The 20,137-nt window shown below is 34.1% G+C and overlaps 1 protein-coding gene across 2 annotated transcripts; it reads left to right on the top strand.

The window, feature by feature from the left end:
* Positions 1-2,022: 2,022 nt before the first annotated feature.
* Positions 2,023-5,512, top strand: LOC121119265 (constitutive coactivator of PPAR-gamma-like protein 1 homolog). 2 transcript variants are annotated; one of them, XM_040713890.2, is made up of 5 exons: positions 2,023-2,524; positions 2,587-2,707; positions 2,990-3,913; positions 3,973-5,184; positions 5,255-5,512. In XM_040713890.2, the coding sequence occupies exons 3-5, from the start codon at positions 3,188-3,190 to the stop codon at positions 5,363-5,365; spliced, it is 2,049 nt and encodes a 682-aa protein (XP_040569824.1). In that variant the 5' UTR covers positions 2,023-2,524; positions 2,587-2,707; positions 2,990-3,187; the 3' UTR covers positions 5,366-5,512. The 2 variants fall into 2 exon arrangements, with proteins under 2 accessions (XP_040569824.1, XP_040569825.1); XM_040713891.2 differs by having other exon boundaries at positions 2,120-2,524; positions 2,587-2,862.
* The last annotated feature ends 14,625 nt before the right edge of the window (positions 5,513-20,137 follow it).

The following is a 20,137-nucleotide window of genomic DNA, read 5'->3' on the forward strand; positions in this document are numbered from 1 at the left end:
ATTCAATAATAACACGAGTCGACAAAAAAAAATAATTTGAAAGTATAATTTTGTTGGTTTGTGTAATTAATATATCGTTTACCTAGCGCAAAACATGCAATTGGGACAAAAAGCTGAACTGAGACATTTAACTTTCAATATTTGGGTGTCCATATCTTTGTCGATATTGAAGCTAAGAGATTCAAAGTTTGCTATTACCATTAATATAATCTAGTCACTGGATTGTATGTTTTAAGTTATGTTTGCATGTTATAAATACCGAATTTATAAAATGCATTTACCAGAGAGTACATTTTTGCAGGCAAAATATATAAATTATGCACGTAACTGTGCTATCTGGTTGGAATTATACAGTTCACTAGTAAAATATTGTTAAAAATATATTTATTAAAAGCTACTAATATGAATTGCACTCCACTACAGCTACTAGTTAGTGTAAAATAGTCACAATTTCTATGAAGGAATGCAACACTACATTGCAGATAGAATTGTCATAGCCATATACCAAGATTTTGTACTTAATATATTTATAACACATTGCATTCGTAGAGGCAAATACTGCGGACGCCACTGATTTAGCAGATAAAGAAATATGCAAAATAAAAATCTCAATTTTTTATGTTTTTGGCACTTAGTATGTTATCACATTGGTCCAATAATATAACAAAAGTCTACAAAAGTTATACTACTTTTTATCAACAATACGCTTCACGTCAAAATCGATTATCTCTATTTTTGACTGCTAAAGTAAAGTGTTCAAAATTAAATTAGTATTTGACTTGTTAATAGCATATTTGCAATAGTTATTGCTATTAATATTAAGTTAGTCAAATTTTTACAATCTAATTTTATGCTGTGGATATGTCAATTAAAATGTGTGTCATAGCCAGTACAAGTTTTAGGCGATGCATTTCCCCAGGGCCAGTGGCAAAGTGACACAATTTTTAGAAATGAGAACATTTGTAAATTGTAACATTTCATGCAAGAGATTTTTGAACGTTTGTTTAAGCAAAAAAAAAGAGCACTTTACAACGGGAATTTTGTATTTTTATTAAAACTGAATTTCTAATTTTTATTTTTCGTGGATAAAATGTGTAGTCACGGAAGGAAGATGGTCTCCAATGAAAATTTTCATTGGAGACTGAAGGTTATTTTTTTGGTAAATACTCTTTCTTTACTTTAAAAATACAATGTTAGACCATCATGTAATCGGGTTTGCTAGAATTTTCAATTTGATGTATCGTACCGACTGCTGGGCATGACGGAGAGGTTTTGACAAAACACACAACCAATCCTATTTTATGTCGTCACTATTAAAAAGCATTATGGTATAATCTTGTATTCTATTATCCTTGCAAATATGTATGATACTATAATATATTTAAATATACAATATAAAAGCAAAATTTAGCATAATTTAGGGAGGCTTTTATACTTGGTGAGAATTAAGAAATACGAAAAAAATTAATTGTTGATTTCAAATAGGTTTTTTATTTTATTTTAAGTTAGATCCCATGAAAATGTAATGTTAATCTCAAAATTTTCTATTTTTGTTGCTAAAAACTACTGTGATGTTTTTCTTCCTTTCAAGCTTTTAGTAAACTCGTATGAAAGCTTTATGAATATGTGATATTTGATCCTTAGCTGATCTGTATAATATAACACCTAATTCCGGAGATATTTATTTTAATTTCATTCCTAAATATTTGTAGGGGAAATGTTATCGGAGGCAAACAAAATCTAAATAATTATTTAGAAACAAGGGTTAAAAAAATAAAAAATAATATAATAAGTAGATAATTACACAAATATTTAATTGCTACTGATTATATTTTAAGAATTTTGAATGGTTTATTCTATAATGAGTGACATAAGTTCTTCTAAGATGCTCGTGACTCATGACTTTTTTATGTGAGTAGGACTCTTTATTCTGTGACAAATGGGAGTTCTGACTTTGTAGCATGCCGTTATAATATGGAATTTTTAATAATTAATATCCAACTTATTACATAGCTCGATTTCAGAGCTAGATATCGTTCAATCCTCCTTCATTTCCCTTTTTTGTTCTTCCTTTTTTTTGTTATTTATTTATTGTTCCTTCCTTTTTTATTATTTTCTGTTTCTAGCTGCTCTTGTTTTGGTTTGGCTCCAGTGTTGTCTATTTCGGTAGAAAAACAAAACACTTTTGTTATTATTCTTGCTCTTCACGAGGCCGGAGAATCATCTTTTTTTCCCCATCAAACAGCTAGTAAAAAATCCTCATGAGTTGAAATGGGAAAGAACAATACTACTAACAGCGTGAACAAGTTTCATAAGGAGATCTCCTCCATGTCTCTCTTTCCACATCCATATGACTTAACCCGATTCCTTGAGCAGCATTTCACTGACCATCGAAACATCCGAACTCTGAGCCTCACCGGACCGGATGCATACAAGTACAAACGTGATCATTCTCATCAGCCCTTTAAACTCCTTCTCAATGGGGAAGATCATTTGCATATCCTTTATGGGAGCCATTACTCTGGTAATTTCACTTTCATTCAACGCTTGTTTTAAATATCATTAAACTATTTAATTTAATTCTAGATTGGGTCTGTGGTGGTCAATGGGGTTCCATGATGAAGGGGTTGGATGTTTTTATGGCCAAACTGCGTGATTATCATGTTTTATTAGCCGTCTGTCTTAACGGAAGTCATGAACCCAAAAGGTTGTTCTTACATTATTGCTAATACATAGATGTAATATTGCCACACAAGATATGAATATGACGTAGTGGCGTTGTTAATACCGGTTCTAGCATTAATTTAGTGCTAGAACCGTTTGAAACGTGTCAGTACAATGGTACTACTATATATTGTACCGGTATACCGAAGAACACTACATGGATTCATAAACACCAATTCTGTTTCCAGAATTGATGATATTTGAATGAAATTAAATTGAACTAAAAGTTTCACATCATTTCTTATTCTCTTCTTTTTTTTTTCAGATTTAAGGAATGGGTTAGGCGTCAAGAACAGATGAAGGATAATGCAAATAAAATATTTAGACGCCTTAAAAATCTGGTTTAGCTCCTCCGGCATCATGGTGGGTTCCACCCTGTGGCTTAAAAAGTGTATTGAGACTTGGACTTGCGACTCTAAATACCCCAGCTTTTTGTTCTCTGGACGATTATATAATTGATATTATGGACTTTTATTGGAAAAACAATTTCCATGGGGTGTTGGGAGGCTCTCAAGACTTTTTCTTCTTTAAATGTCCTAGGCTATTTGCACCTCCCTTTGTTGGACCTTCCTTAGATTTTAATATCATTACAAGAGAGTATGATGTAAAGGGTATAGGAAAGTCCCTGGGTTTGAATCCTGCAGAATTTTGCTTACTAGGCGCACTATTGGGAAATCATATTTTAACTGTTGATGACTTATCAAATTTTCATAACCAACTTGTTCCTCAGTTAAAGCAAGTTAAAAAAATTAAGATTATTCATAAATTAGTTAAAGAGATTGTCTATTACATTCGAGGTCTATCGTCAGTTTACAACTATGAAAAAATAGGACATCATTTGTTTGGATCCACCAGTGAAGGGCCAGATCCGCGTGTTAAAAAAATTAAGGAAAGTATGGAATATTACTTTCGAGGAACTCTAGAAGGTTCTAGGAAACACAGAAAGACTGAGCCCTTACTTATTGCACAAAAACTACACAGTTTGCCAGAAGAAGGAATTGAGTTTTGTTCGCATGATAGTACTAATGTGTCAGGGTGTCATACTCTGAGTAATGGGGGCAATATAGAAAATCATTTGGCTAATGAATTAACCCCTTGCTTTGACGAGAAAGCTAGCATTTCAGTCCTCTCCGAGAGCGAAAAAGGTCCCTCCGTTGTTAATAATATTTCATATTCAAATGAAAGAAAGGTGAGGATTTTATGAATATTGTAATTAACGTGATTTATAATTAATCTTTATATGTGAAGAGTCCTGCCAAAGAAGAATCACATACCAATGAAGACGTTAAAACTATTCCAATTCCATATGAAGTGAGGCGTACCGCAACAGAACGACATAGACTTGGAGCCATGTCGTCTTACATCTATCAGGTCCTTTGTTATGGTGAAATAAAATTCCCAGTCATTTTAGAAAATATGAAACCAAACAATCTTGAACTCCCTAGAATTTATGAATTTTATCGACCTTTAAGACAATATGTATACGCTATTCTATTTAATCTTCATCATCATAAATTCACTAGAAAGCAAAATCAAGAGACGAAGCGTACTTTGGAATCCAAAATCTCAGGATTGCTCCAAAAGTCAGAAACTGCAAACCTTTCAGAGGAAGATACAGTTATCGCATCCGAAAAAGTAAAAAAGCTCAAAAAAGATCTGGAAAAACTCGACCTCCCTGAAAGCCATGAAGTTAAGATCCGAGAATGGTTGCCATATAACTCCTACCAAAAACCATGTATTGTTGAGGGAGTTGAAGTTCCTTGGGGAGTTCCTACTGTTCAAAGGCTTTGGTTTGGAACTTCTATGGAAGACAAAGAAAAAAGAATACGAGCTTTCATGTCTTGTATGAGATGTGATGATGTGAAACCCCTTCTTCTCCAACCCCACTTAATTCCTCCTAATTTTGTTTTCATGGCATGTATTCTAAGGTACATCATGGTTAGCTCCAATTATCCGGTACTTAAAAAATCTGAGTTGGATGTATTCTTACTGACTAGTCTTCAGGTAGGAACGTATTCAGATCCCTCCCAATTGGATGCAGTTACTCCTAGAGGAGTACAATTGGCCTCATTATTCATGGAAGGTGTTGAAATGGCTTTATTTGCCAACGATGCCTGTGGTGCGCCTTTTCCTCTTCATATGACGTTGCCATGGACGTTCTTCGATGGTGTTTTGTTCCATATGTATCTACAAAAAGCAGCTTCAGTTCAAAATTTATACGAGTTGTGTGATAATGATGAGCTCTTAGTATCTCGTGTCGAAATCATGAAATCGGTCATCATTCCAGAATTGATGAACAATGAATATTTAATTAGGTATCCAAAAAGAAATATTATGGGTGAAAATGGTTATTATGGATTCCTTGAGGGAGGAAGATCGTTTCATAAATCAAACTTTCTTCATCCTGGACCATTTCCTCGAGGAAAGGCTATGGCTAAGAAAAAAGTGACCAAGGGAAAGGTAATTAATAAATGAGCCTTTTTAATTCCTCATGTTAATGCTAATTTACCCTTGATCATTTTTTACAAAGCCATTCTCCTACAACGAGAGTAGCAAGAAGTCGTATACCAAAAAGACAGAAAGATCAACAATGAAAAAGAAATTTTTGGAAAAGGTAAACGACGAGGAATTTGCTCATTGAATTTATATTTTCCACGACACTTTCCGCTACTATTATTATTACTACTACTATTATTGCTATTTGTTGACACTCAAAATAATGTATAGCTTTGCTCATTATATGTCTCTAGAAATCTGTTATTTGTCAAATATAAATTGTTTAAGTTGATTTATTTTATTACTATTTTATTTCAAACCGTGTTTTGGATAGTTCCTCTTAAGTTTTTTTTTTTTTTTGTATACCATTAGTTAAATAGATATCGGAAAACTTCTTCTGAAACGGACAAATCATCTGAAGGAAACTGAGATATTTGTGTAATTTTTTATAGTTCCTAATAATAAAGAAAAATACAGTACACATATTATGTTGCAACATTATATTTTTAAGTAATTCGAGACAAAACTTGTGAACTGCCTAAAAATATTTAATGGGGCATTGATTGATAATCATAATAGGTAGTGCAGCCATTAAATATCATAAGGTAATTAAATCTTAAAAATTAACACATTTATTAAATTATTTTTTATAAAATACCTATACTATTTGATTTTACTCAAAAGCTTAAACAACTTGGTTTTTAAGGTTGAGGAATCGACAAAGGCGGATAAAGTTCTTATATTACAAGTTCAAAGTCTTTTTTTTTTATCTCAAGCCATTGCTCACAAGTAGGAATTCCTAATTTTTTTTTTTAAACAAATTTCAAAAAATGTTTTTATCAAGTCCTCATATTTAATTAGAGTTCACTTCTAGTCTGACAACTTATTTGTTGATTCGAGTCTTAAGACTTTTCTTGAGTCTAGCATAAATTACGCTGCATAAAATAAGTGTCGAACGGACGGAGGATCGAATGGATATCGTGTAAAAAGTATAAATTAATATATGTATATTAATTTAAGAAAAAGCTTATAATTATATTTTGAAAGATACATTTAAATGAACAGGGGAAAAATAACCATAAATTGACGATGAATGAGTTAGGCTCTTCCCGAAACACCGTGGGTTCAGCCATATATTGAGGCATGGCTGACAAACTCAAGAAAATAAGGAATAACGGTTATCATAAGATCTGCTTTGCTTGAGTCTTCGCAATATCCCGTCGAGATGGACGATAAGAGTTAAGACTTGGGAAATCTGAATTCAGATAATGAATATGTCGGAAGTGGACGGCGTATATTGAAGGTCACCCAAACAAAGGGATTGATCACTCCCGAGGAAGGGACCAACCAATCTTCCGTCTTAGGTGAACCCGTCCAGGACTCTGATGATGAAGGAGAAACCAATGACACTGACCCAGGCAAGGAGTAAATAACTACAACCACTGAGTCTGTTCTCATTCCACCTTAGCGCTTAGAGGATGCTGAAGAGTCCTCTACAGGCTTCACTGAGGACCTTTCAAAGAAAGACTGCTAACAGTGAAAGCCTTGTAGGGGCAGGAAGGAGAAGGCACCACCCAGGTTATTATAAAATCCGTAGTAAAGGAAAATTCTGAAGAGCTTTTCATCATTACTGCGAGTATTTTTTCCTCATATACATAGAATCAAAAATCTAATAAATACCCATGAAATAGCTTCGGAAGGGAGTTGGGCCACATTTTTTCAGAGGTTTTACATCCCCCCCCAAAGAGAGGTTTTTTATGGCATAACTTTTCATTCTGACATATAGTTCACATCCGTGAACAGCCGACAGAAACGCACGGATAAATTCAAATCATGTTGGAAACCCCAGCAGTAGTCGGACATGCCGAGGTACCAGAAGCCTTACAACCTTCTTGACCAGAGGGTCTATAAGGGATTTACAACCCTATGGAATCCAAACTCCTTGATCTTCAGTACAGCTGAATGAATTTCAACTCCGGCTGAGACTCAGGTTGCTGGAAGCTACAGGACAAGCAGGCGTTCCCCATTTACATATGCTCCGTTTTTCCGAGCTATCGGTTTTAATTGGAGTGTGAAGTTTTTCACCTCAGCCAGGAGACTCCTGAGAGGTATCTTACTTCGGTCTGTTTCAACAAGGATGGCAAGGTTTTGAGGATCAACCATCTGGTTTTAGATGTATTTCGATTGTTTTCCGATGATGGGGGAGTATTTATATATATATATTTTTTTTCTTTCGAGCATGTAATATTACGTGTTTTTGGGTTTCATCGGATCGATAGTCGAGTTGTATTTCGTACTTATACAGTTGGGTACCGAGTAAAAGCTTTGTGGGAAAGTTCGCAACTACCAGCACGATTTTATCAAAGCCTAATGAATGGACAACGTCATTGGTCCAATTAAAGAAATGATACATAATCCCACCTTTAGGTAACGATGCGCATGTTAACTCAACAACCTCTAGGGATCTGCATATTCCTTAAAATGAATTTATCTTTCATTATGCCACCTTTATATCTCTTAAGATCGCTAAATGTCTCATGGGGGATTGTCGCGGCAAATCTATTATTTTAGCATGATATTGCATTTTGAATTATACAAACCACGTTTGTATAATTAATAATTACAAGTTTGAACTTGTCCAATGTTCTCCTTTTGTCTATTAGGGCCAACAGAGAGAAAGAGTTCTAACTTGGCGCGCTATAAATGTACGCCACAAAAGGAGTTCTGCACTGTGAATAATTCTCCCTTTTTTCAGTCAATGCTATTTTGTTGCGATTATCAGGAAGAGGTCGAAATTGCATTCTGTTCTAAATAAAATAGTCTTATTCTCATCACAAATATTGTTGTTTTTATTTATATATTGAGGTAATAATATTTATCATATTCATTGTCAAGGGCTGCTATTCATAAACAAGGTTACCGAGGTAGATTTCCGAATTATACTGTCTACTAGTCTTTACAATGGTTTCTTTACATTTTAAACATTATTTACTAGTAGTAAGTGGATTAAAGACTGCAGCAATTGCTGATTGGGAGTCCGATCTGATTATTACATTGTTTAGTATTTTTTCAAGCTTGAGAAGAGCTTCTACACCTTGTGTTATTGAAAAATCTCTGCTGGAAACACAAAGCCTCTTTATTCAATGAAGCCATTGCTTGAAAAATTGAGGTCATCACCAAAGGTGATCCCCAATTCCATCCCAGGTATGACGTAAGAAATTATTCATTCTCCATCTTTATTTCGTTGCTTGTTCCTTAATGTATATGTCCAGAGGAGCAATACCCAAAACTGCGTCCATTCCTGCAGTTGGTGTAGATCGAAATGTATGAGTCATTGCCAAGAATGCTTTCATTTAATTGGTATTTAATATTTTCCTTGCACTTTTTTTTGTATTGATTGCATGTCCCCATACTAGACACACATAGGAGATGATCATAGCTTCATAAAACCAGATAACCTTGTCTGAGGTCAGCCCCCATTTTTTTCCTATGTTTACCTTGGCATATTCCATATCTAAGAACACTTGGAGGCTTTTTTTTCAAATGCTCTGTCCAGGTGAGTCCTTGATGAAAGTCACACCAAGGTACATCATATGTGTGGCATATTCCATCACTTTGCTATCCATTTGTAATTGTGGAAAGTCTAAGATCTACATGCCACCCTATTATTTCGAACTTTTGAAGGAATGCTGATGTCGATGGTTGATCTGGCTCGTTGGGTGATGAAAGTAGGCTCATTCTCTTCGTTTATAACAGTCAAATTGGTTTTATCAATGATGTTTTCTAGAGACTCTCCTCTTATGTCAGTTTATCTACTACCCCACACTTGATAGTTGGCATTTGAGTCCATAGCTAAGAGAAGTGGTTTATGTTCTTGTCCACAATGCTTAATGAGAAGTAACAATGCTTCATTCTCAATAGGTAATCATTAGTCAAGGTAAGCAACAACGATATACGTTACTATCCCATCTATTTTCATACATATCATGCAGAGGTCTCTGTCTGAAAATTCTGGAACTGCCCATGCATGCAAAAGGTTAGTAGATCGTATACAAGCCCTTATATTTGACCTGGGTGAGTCGTGGATTGTAAAACCACTAAGAACGCTACTTTTCGTTGTGCCATTACTGAGATATGTCTCAGTGATAAGGGATATTTGTGATGTTCGCAATTTAAGCTTCGAGTTTGCTGCTTTAGAGTGTTGAGTGTTACTATACAAGCAGCTAATCATAACTATTTTTTGGGTGGTTTTTGTAGCTTGATCCATTCTTCTGCAGCACTATCAAAGAACATGGCTATTTTGGATTGCCTTTTTGGACTCTTCCTAGTTGGTTTCTTAACTTCCGTCTTTGGGTCCTGATCAGCTTTCTCTGTACGTGGCTGGCCGGTTGCTTGTTCTCTTGGTCTGTCATCTTAATTGAGAGTTTCAGTCTCTCTCTACAATTGGCATGAGTGGCACCATCAATATCTATTGATTTGTTGCCACCACTATCATTCTCAGTTTATTTACTAACTTCAGTATTATCTTTTTTGCTAGTGGCAGTATAATCTTTTATGTTAATGTCACAAGTTATTTTTCATTTATTATCAATCCCTTGGTTTAGTTTTGTGGTGTCCCCCTCTACTTCTTCGTCCTCTTGTTGGATAATGTGTGTTTTCCTTGCGTCTTGGAAACGTACCTTTCCTGTTGAGGCTATTCTGATAGGGAATCCTATCCAAATACTAGTGGTTGTACGCATATGTAGAGAATCTTACCAAAGTTAGTAATTTCAGATTTTCCAAATTCCACCTTACCTTTATTCTGACGAGTATCGCATTGATATACTATAATGTGAGCATGAACCTTGTCTCCAATGTTACCAGTCACCCCACGAACGAAACCCGTGAGGTATTTCTTCTTTTTTCTGAGTTGCCTCATTCGCTCCACTTCACCCTTGAGGTCGCAAGGAGAGGTGTAGTTGCAATTATGCTTTTTCGGACATATTGTCTAGAAGCATCATCATTTACGTGAATGACCGCTCTTTTACATATAGTGACGCCCTTCGTAGTTAGGAATTAGGTCTCCGATTGGTGCAGACAGACGACGTACGTAGTCTGTGTCAAGTATTTCAGTAACTTTGTTCCATTCAAGGACGGAAATGTTGTTACCGTTCTATCTTATAATGATAATTTCGTTTGCCACCTTAGCAATGTCGGCGTAAAGAAACTTCTTTTTGGGCCTAGTTTCTTTTGTATATTCTTCATTGTCCTCAGTAGGCGTTTGAGGAATATGACTTCTCTTTGAAAGAGGGGTTTCATTAATTGGGCCCCCTCTCCCTCGTTTCATAATGCTAGGGGCTTGCTTTGAATCCTTCTTTTTTGTATAAGGATTTTTCTTGTTATTGACCTCTTTCGAGTCCCTTTTTGATTTCTTCTTTAGTACATTGTATTGAGATCTAACCCCCTTCCCCAACTTGCTGTAGGTGATGGTTTCCCATTTCATACCCCTTGTTGGGTCGATATTAGAATCATCCTCCATATTTATATTTAAAATAATATATGTAGTTTTATATTGTTTCTATGTAGAGAGAGGTTGAACGATGTTGAAATCCAAAAAGTTCCGTTCATTATAAATTTATTTTATTACAATTAGTAGAAGACAAAGGAACAGATGAAATTTCTTTATTCTATACTCATTTTAAACTGATATAATTACTGTCATGAATATAGTATGATTCGTTGAAATAGCCTATAAGTCTCTTGTTATGGTTCTCATAACATGACTTGATACACTGGAAGTATGAAATCACAGTCCTAGATAAACAACTTCGATAATTGAAGTCCTTTCCGTAATTACGTAATGCATCCTGTTTCGTTCTCTTTGGACAAGAAAGAAGGTTTATGAAGGGACGAAGACCATGTTCTATTGCAATTTCAGATTGTTACAACTGTGTTGAGCTTTTCAGTTTTCCTCGTACTCTCCATTCACGACTTGACCTTTGACTACCTGTATGAATCCCCTCGATAATTTATCGTACGACATCCCCCCCACCTCTTCTTCTTAAACATCCTGGATGATAACGGACTGGAAATTGCTGCTCTTGCCTAGTATTATGCAAATGCTTCTCCCATAATTCCGAGATATGAATAATTTATCATGTCTAATGATATTATAACTGATAGTGGAGAATTAAGTGATTAACAATTTGTCCATTGGAATCTCTGTCGTGTTTGTTCATTTTTCTTTCATCATAATATATATTATATTGGTGATAGGGATTATATTAGTTTAAAATAATCTTGACATTTTTTACATTTATACACTTTTCCTTTTTTTTTTTCTCCTGTCTTTTTTTCCTTACCATTTTTTCCTAAAATCATGGAATTCACACAAGATTCCTAGGTTAGTTGGAGTAATTGTAATACTATAATGTTTACTTACACTCAATCTGTGCAACTCCATCTAACCAATTAAAAGGACATTCTCATATTTAGATTGAAACAAAAATTGTAATTTTCCAGTACTGAAGTTTCTTCTTTAGATAAATTTTGAAGAAATTGAATTATCGGCAGAGAAAAATGTGTCTAGTTTTTTTTTTTTTAAGTAAGGACATTATAAAAGAAAAAAAGTAATAATTGAAGGGTTATAAAATACATACTTATTTATTTTAAGTATCTTTACTCAAGGTTGACTTTTAATCTGCAGGTTGGGTTAAATATTTAAAAATATTTAATTTTTTTTTCCCATACTAAAATAATTTTTTTTCATAAAAATAACAGAGATTCATTTTATTGGGTACAATTTGCAAGATTTCACTCTTAGTTTTTAAAAGTCAACTTAATTATATTTATGAATAGTTTAAATATACATGTTATAACGGGTTTACGGGTAAAGAGAAACATTTAGGTGCACGGACCACGCTACTAAAATTGTATACTTCCATCTATCAATGTTATTTTCTTTCATATTTAGCCAATTTTACAGAAATGGTATTATGTTCAAAATATTCATCAGAATAATTATTTTAAATAATTAAAATTGAATCTTGAGTGTTATTTAAATATATTTAAATAAATAAAACTGCTAGAGCCGTATCCGACCAAGTCGAACCTAGAACACACAATATTGGTTATTGATCTTGGTTCATGACCTTTTAATATTCCATCTACCTCTACAATTTTATGTAAATAAAGCACGCCGTAACCCTTATTGTATCACGCAAACTTTTTTCCCAAAGGAAAGAGAAAAAAGGCTCGAAATCATCTTGTAGTGAGCCGACTGTTATTTTTCTCTTAATTACAACGAGACTATATTGTCATATAATTTCTTCACAATTTTTAAAATGAATTCAGAATTACACATAAATATGTTACGGGTAATCCATAAAATTTCCAATGAAGACGTCATTTTACTTACATTTAGATTATAAGGTAAATGATTTTTGGTAATTTGATCATTAAACAATTCATTGCAAGCAATTTGATCATTAAGGATTTGATTATGATACAATTTCTATGCAAGCAATTTGATACTCTAGTTTATTTTCATTGAAATTTATATTGTATTTACACAATCAAACTATTATATGATAAGAAATTGTCAAGAGAGACTCAATTTTATTTTACAAAATATATATCGGCCAACAGGTTGTGAAGGTGGACAGCTGATCCTTAAGGGGGGTCAAACCCTATCGCCACCATTATCCTGAGTATCAAGGATCCCTATTAGATATTATGATACATCCAAGCCCACGGATTCTGCAAATGAATTTATGGTCCAAAAGTTGGATCATTACCTACCGCTACCGCTTCCCTGAGTATCAAGTACCCTTTTTATTATCTTATAATACACCCCAACCACAGGTTGTTCTACTGAACTACTGTTCAAAACTGTGGATCGTTACTGACCCCCACCAATTCCCTGAGCATGAAGGACCGCTTCTAATAATCTATAATAGACTTCGGCCCACAAGTTGTGCAAGTGAACTTATACATGGAAAGCAATAACATTCACAATCACAGAAATCATAGGAGAGAAGCAATGGAGACATTGATGACATTCTTATGATGTGGCAGCGTGACTAAAAGACCAGTAAGTGGGCTGATGTATAGTGGTTTATTCAATATGCCAATAATCACCGCTTTCACTTTGTTAGTGGGCGAAATCCTTACCAAGCAATGCATGGCCATCCTATAAAGGTGGGACTGGAAGGCACACATTTATCCAAAGAGTAGGATATAACCATGTACGAAATACAAGTAGTAGTAGTAGGCGAGACCAGGAACAGTTGCAACACTTTTTTGTTTTTGGCTCTATTACTTCAAGCTGGTTTGATTTAGACTTGCCAAAGATTAAAGAACATACCTACATAAGTTTGCTACTGTTTGTATCTATTTAAAGGCCATACCAGTCAATACTTTCACTTGATAATGTACACTCATGGAATTCTAGATAGATGAAATAATCAGGCATGCAGCTTGATTGTTTTTTCTTTATTTACCCTCTTGAGGGAATGGAGTAAAACATGAAGTTTACCTTCCCTCCCCACGTTGTTACCTCTAAGGTATCACGTAACCTTTCACCTGAAAAGAAACAGAAAAAGGGGCCAAAATCCTCTGATAGTTAGCCAAGTAAGTAAATCCTACCAACTGCTGTATATCTCTATTGTACTCCCAGACTATCACCGTCATATTATTTTGTCACCATTTTTAAAATTAATTGTATTATAATATTGCTCACTAATATTCTATTGAAAATGTAGCTATAAATTTGTATTTTTATATGATAACCAAAATTTCTTTATATAAATAATAAAATGGTCAATATATATATTTTATATAAACGACAAGGGATCAACAAGAGTTTGTATTCTTGTTCTTTTGGAAACGGAGTATAAGTATAGAATAACTTATTACTTTATTTATTTATCAAAAATAATACATTATGAAATGGACATTACGTATCCTGCGAGAGGATGAAATTGACAACAGCTGACGACAAAATACATAGGATATTTTTTTGTTAACGGGTTAACGCCATGTTCTCCTTTATTTCAACCAATCACTTGTTTAATGTTCACCTCATGTGGATTGTGGAATACAAATTCTGAGTGATTATTCCAGGTCTCTATAATTCCATAGTAACTTATTACTTTGATAATTTATCAAAAATATTAAATTATGAAATAGCCATGATATATCGAGTGAGACGAAGCAATCAACACCTGAAAACCAAAATACATACTGCAAAATCCCAGGATAGAACCCTTCTAATCTATTTATACACCCTGGCCCACAGGTTGTGTAGGTGAACTGCTGGGTCCCGAGGTAGTTTAAACTCCACCGCCGCCACGTTTATAAGCACCAAGGGACCCTTCAAACATGCTATAATGTACCCCAGCCTGCAGACTGTATAGGCGAAGAACTGGGTCTCAAGACAAATTGAATTTATCTGCCACCGCTTCTTTGAACATCAATGTACCCTTATAATATTCCAAAATGTACCCTGGCCCGCAGGTTATACAGGTGAAGTCCCGGGCCCCGAGGAAAGTTGCATTTATCTGACGTGGCTTCCCTGAGCATCAATGTACCCTTCTTATATCTCAAAATACGTCCCGGGCCCAGTAATTTACCTATACAACCTGTGGGCCGGGGTTATTATAGATTAGAAGGGTTCTATCCTGGCATGTTTCTTCATCATGCAATAGTTTTATCTTCTGAATATAATATAAATTGTAACGAAATTGCACGCGATATTATTGTCTTGCAATAACATTACTTACAATGATATTGCTTTTCGATGATATTACCCACAACGTTTTTGTCTTACAATGATAATGTACACAACGATATTACTCCAACGTTTTTTTCCTACAAAGATAATATGCACAACGATATTACCACGCAACGATATTACCCCAACGTTTTTGTCCGCAACCTTTTTACCAGAATCATTTGACCGGACACCGGAGTTTTTGTGTTAGTGAGGTAATGCCGTGTATATTATTAAAATTACTACATTTGGCCTAGTAATTGTCTTTAAAGTCCATATACATAAATCCTAATGTATATTTTCTTCTCCAGGACCAAGTGAGTATCGAAACTACGCTCATTGAGTTAAAGAAAATGAAATTTTTTTAAACTAGAGCACGTTATCCATTAAGCTACATCGCTCCAATAGTTTTTTTTACCTATTTTATTATTTATTTTCAGGGTTTTATTTTTTAATTCCTATTTGGGAATCAGCACTTAATAAATAAACACGTGTGATCCTTTTATCGACGTTGACAATTAAATGAATAGAATATGCAGACTAGGGTTGGGGTTCGGTCCGAAAATCCAAGACCGGTCTGAGACCGTTGGGATTTTTAGATTTTTGAACTTGATATTTTAAATTACTTCGACTACAAAGAAAAAATTAATCCCATTTAAAATTTTGTCCAATCGATTCTATAGATAATTTTTTGATACACAAATAACATATGGTTCAAAATTATTAACATTGGTACATCATACAATAACAGTATATAAAGATATATTTGTTAAATGGATAACTTGATGAGAATAGCCTTGGCTGCTGTCATTATTATTCAATTCCTGAAGGGTGATCTTCATTTTCTATCTCATTCAATTATATTCAAACCCCTGATTAAACATGTGCTCATAATAGAGAGGGAGTAACCTTGATGATATTTAGCGGGGTAATAATTGTAAGTCATTGTTGGACTTGAACGACATGGGAGAATTCTTGCCTACGTCCTTTTTCATTTCCTTCTCCTCCCTCGTCACAGCTGATTGTAGCTGATCTAAAGATAGGTCATGACAGCTAAGCTACTCTCCTCCAAGACATTCTTCCCATTGCTGGGTTAGCATATTCATTTTCGGTTTCTTTTTTCTTTAACATGCCCAAAATACTCCTGATTAGCATCACTATGTATAGATCATATTTGTACAAATCAGGAGAAGGGAGAACATCAGTCAAAAACTGAGACCCAAAAAATTGGTCCACTTTTTGAAAGTGATTAAGTATCGGTCTACACTCAAGAGTAAAAAAAATACTTAAAACCGAACCGAAAAAAAAGCTCAATTTTGGACCGAGTCTCAACACTAATGCAGACATATTCAATTTATATGAATATATTTCTCTTTGTTACATTTCAAGGAGAGGCTACAGGGGCGTCCATAGGGGCTGTAGCCTCCCCCTTAAAAAAAAAAAAAAAGGAGAAATTAAAAATAAATCAATTTAAGGATTTGTTTTCTAAAAAAAGGTAAATAAGAAAAAAAATCGATTTTCCCTTAAAATTTTTTATGTAAGGACTTAAAAAATCGAGGATTTTTTTTTTTTCAGTATTTATTTTCTAAAAAAAAAAAAAAAATCAGGCCTGTTCTATGATACAGAGAAGCTTAACCATTGAAAAGTTTGGTGTTTCTGTTATGGAGAAGGGAGGATACACTTTCATACAGCAAAATTAACTGCTGGAGAAAGGACTCGACGACAAACGAGGAAAATCATGTCTTATATTGTAGCAATGATCAATTGGCAAAAATTTTGAAAATTTCAAAAACCCCTTACACTTCCATCTATACCCATTTTCCAACCATTTAATTTTCTTTACAATTTCTTGGCATTGGGTTCCCATTGAAAGAATTACTGCAATTTCCATCGTAATTAGGGATTGCTGTGGCTTATAAGGAAGGCGGTTGTGGATCAGGTTCACATGTTAAATACTGTTAGTTTGCCAATGTCTCAGCACATAATATATTTATATACAAATCCTACATCATGTGTGTTAATGATACTCCCAATGGGACACCCCTCTATGTAAAGGAAAAGCCTGGTTCACTGCACACACACTGCCCACTTTTCATCCTAATGGGTAAGAAGATATAGATACGATAGGCCAAGAGATCAAGAGGATTGACCAAGAGAGAATTACACTTCAAGACAAGAACAAAATGGCCAACACGTTACAACATTTGTGCCAAAACTTACGCTTGTCGATGGGAAGATGAGAAAGTTACTTACAGAGTTAGATAGAGCATATAACGTTTGTTGCTACGTGGACAAAGACAGGGTGTGCGGAAAAGGTCAGCTAGACCAAAACCAAGGCCTTGAACCATTTTTTACATTAAAAGGACGGGTCCAAAGCTGAAAGAGACTTTCAACTGTCAGAAGAAAAGACCGAGTGGAAAGGCCTTTACAGAACCTGGTGACTACAATGAAAGGGATGTTGTTACATAGCCACCCTTGGTGAAGGATCAGACTGCTCTTAAGTCACAAATGCTTCCTCTACACGACATTATGTGTTGCTTTGGTATAGTACATCAACTGTTATACTACCTAAAGAGTGCCAATCATATTGGGACTAACAGGAAGCAAAGAAGAGATCAAGAGCTAAAGGGACATAACCATGAATGGTGTAGACTTTGTTGGTCGTGGATGAACTATTGATAAAGGAGATGTCTATCAGAGACTGTATATAAACTATAAAGACGTTCTTGTTGGTCTTGTCCCTAAGCATCACAGGAATACATTCCTTGAAGTTCTAGAGAAGCCGTGGGTTATTCTTGGATTGTATACCAACAAAACAAAGATCAACAATATAAGATCTCCTTACTTTTGTCCTTAACAGCTTTGATGATAGATAGATTAACATCAGTCCAACAGTACACAGCTTGATTGCAAAATCGTAGGACCTGATAAAGCGAAAGCGGGTGTTCTGGACACGGGAAAATTTTCCTGAGTGGCTTCGAGAGTGAGTCCATTCACATTAACCTCTCCCAAGAAGACTCCAATCAAGACACTCTCACAAGACTTTGGATGAAATCAAACTACTTGTCTTGCAGGTGTTTGATTTCATCTAATGTAGGGCATACATTTGTCCTATCCCCTTACCACCCACACCCGTCCTAATTCTCACAAAAAGAAAGAGGATCCACTGGATCACATAGTGAATGATTTTTTTTTCTTTAACTTTTACCAAATTCTGTATTCAAATATTTATATCTATGACTTCATCAGAGACAAAAAGTATATATTTAAAAAAAAAAATGCAATAATAGAATTTTGATTTGCTCATATGAGCAAAAGTGGGGAGAGTGGGGCAGTTTATTAAATGTTAGAAAGTCTGTAAGATTCCATAGTTACATAAAATCAAATCGAAAGGTACATACTCATACACCTTACCAACTATTTGTACCAAACTAGGAGAAAAAAATATATACATCGATGTGCTTCAGAAAATCTTTTATTAAATTAGTTCTACTCACTATTTTTAAATGAGGTTCTTTGCATCTGATGCACAGGACCTCTTCTTTTTAAGAAATAACAAATTTTAAGAAAAATCTATGATTGTTATATAATCTCCTTCCCCTCTGAGTAAAAATAATACAAATTTGTGTGACAGTTACGTTACGTCACACAATTGTTAAATTACATTGATTGTCATAGTAAAAAATGGGTTAACAAAAAAAACAACTTTATTTATTTATATACAAAATACCTGGTTTCGTTTTTTTTTTTAAATGGACCAACATCGTTTGATAACCGAATAATTTAAAACTGCCAAAAATCGATTAATTTATCAACTTGTCAATATATTAGCCGGGATAGTCCTACTAGAATAGAAAATAGGCCTACAGTTGATGAGAATGAACTAATCGACTAACAACTAATTGATTTCGGTTCTTTTTCTTTCTTTTTTTGAAAGAAAGGTTGATGGATGAAATGAAGATTGATCATGTGTGAAAACAATATGAGCCTAATTTTTTTTTTCAAGATGTTAACATCAAAAAAGATCTACAAATTATATTTGTTCATGAATTAAGTTCCTAAGAAGAAGTGTAAAAAATATTTAATAAATTTGATATCATTTTCAAAAACAAAACTTATCCCGTGATAGATAATCTGTATCTTTTTATTATAACCATACACTTTTTTTATCGAGCTAATAGTTTTGCCTCTATTTATGTATGGATTATAGGTATTATATTAATTAATTATAAATAAATATGATTTTCAGATTTTCATACATACTTTGTTTATCTTATTTGTTATGACTTATTAGTCCTTCTAGAATAATTGTTATTACGCACCATCTATACAAAATTCAAACACTCAAAAACCAATGGCTGATATGCTACTTAAACGATGGTGCCATATATATTTTCAAGTCTTTGTCTTATCGTAGTATCTACTCTGCAATCTTTTGGTTTCCTTGTCATGGGCAAAGCCAAAGTAATTTAAAAAAAAAAAACCTATAAAAAATGAGATCATTTTATCCTTTTTAAAGTCATTTTGATATTTTCTTTGTCTTGGAAAAAGTACTCTGATCAGTGATCACCCCAAAATCATGTCAGATGACAAGCTGTATAAAGTACACATTATATGTATGTAGGTTTGATTTTTTTAAGCTGTCGTCTTTTTTCATTGGAGGACATTTCAACTTTAATAAATATGATTTAGTTGAAACATGTCCAAATAATCTACTTGCCAAAAAAGTATATGTCACAAAATGCATACATATTTTGTGAGGAGTGGCCTCATATTTCATTTTCGTAATGATGCGCTTAATTGCAGGAAATAAAAGCTGCATTAAAATTAAACAGTAAAAAAATGAAGGCTATGTGCTAGTGGAAGCAATATTTATAGCGTTACGGAATTACCACCTCTTTTTAGCATCATCTGTTCTGTTATATGATTTTGGGACAATAAAATGTATTAATACTCTAAGAAGGATACCCTTATATACAGGGTGGACCTTAAATACTGTAAAATGAATAATCAGACATAACTTTTTTATTTCTATAGTTAATAACTGAAAAATTTACATAAATATTATTGAATGGAAGAAGAAACAAAATCAAAATGGTCGACTTTTACGGCCTTGAGTCTATTAGGCAAGACGTCTCATTAGGTACGGGCTATTTTCTTGGGAAT

Source organism: Lepeophtheirus salmonis, chromosome 6 (genome assembly GCF_016086655.4).
Source record: "Lepeophtheirus salmonis chromosome 6, UVic_Lsal_1.4, whole genome shotgun sequence".
Classification (NCBI taxonomy): Eukaryota; Metazoa; Arthropoda; class Copepoda; order Siphonostomatoida; family Caligidae; genus Lepeophtheirus; species Lepeophtheirus salmonis.

Coding starts and splice junctions, on each gene's coding strand:
- LOC121119265 (XM_040713890.2), top strand. CDS start 3,188: ATGGACTTTTATTGGAAAAACAATTTCCATGGGGTGTTGGGAGGCTCT. Junction 3,914..3,972: donor CATATTCAAATGAAAGAAAG/GTGAGGATTTTA, acceptor TTATATGTGAAG/AGTCCTGCCAAAGAAGAATC. Junction 5,185..5,254: donor AAAAAGTGACCAAGGGAAAG/GTAATTAATAAA, acceptor TTTTTTACAAAG/CCATTCTCCTACAACGAGAG.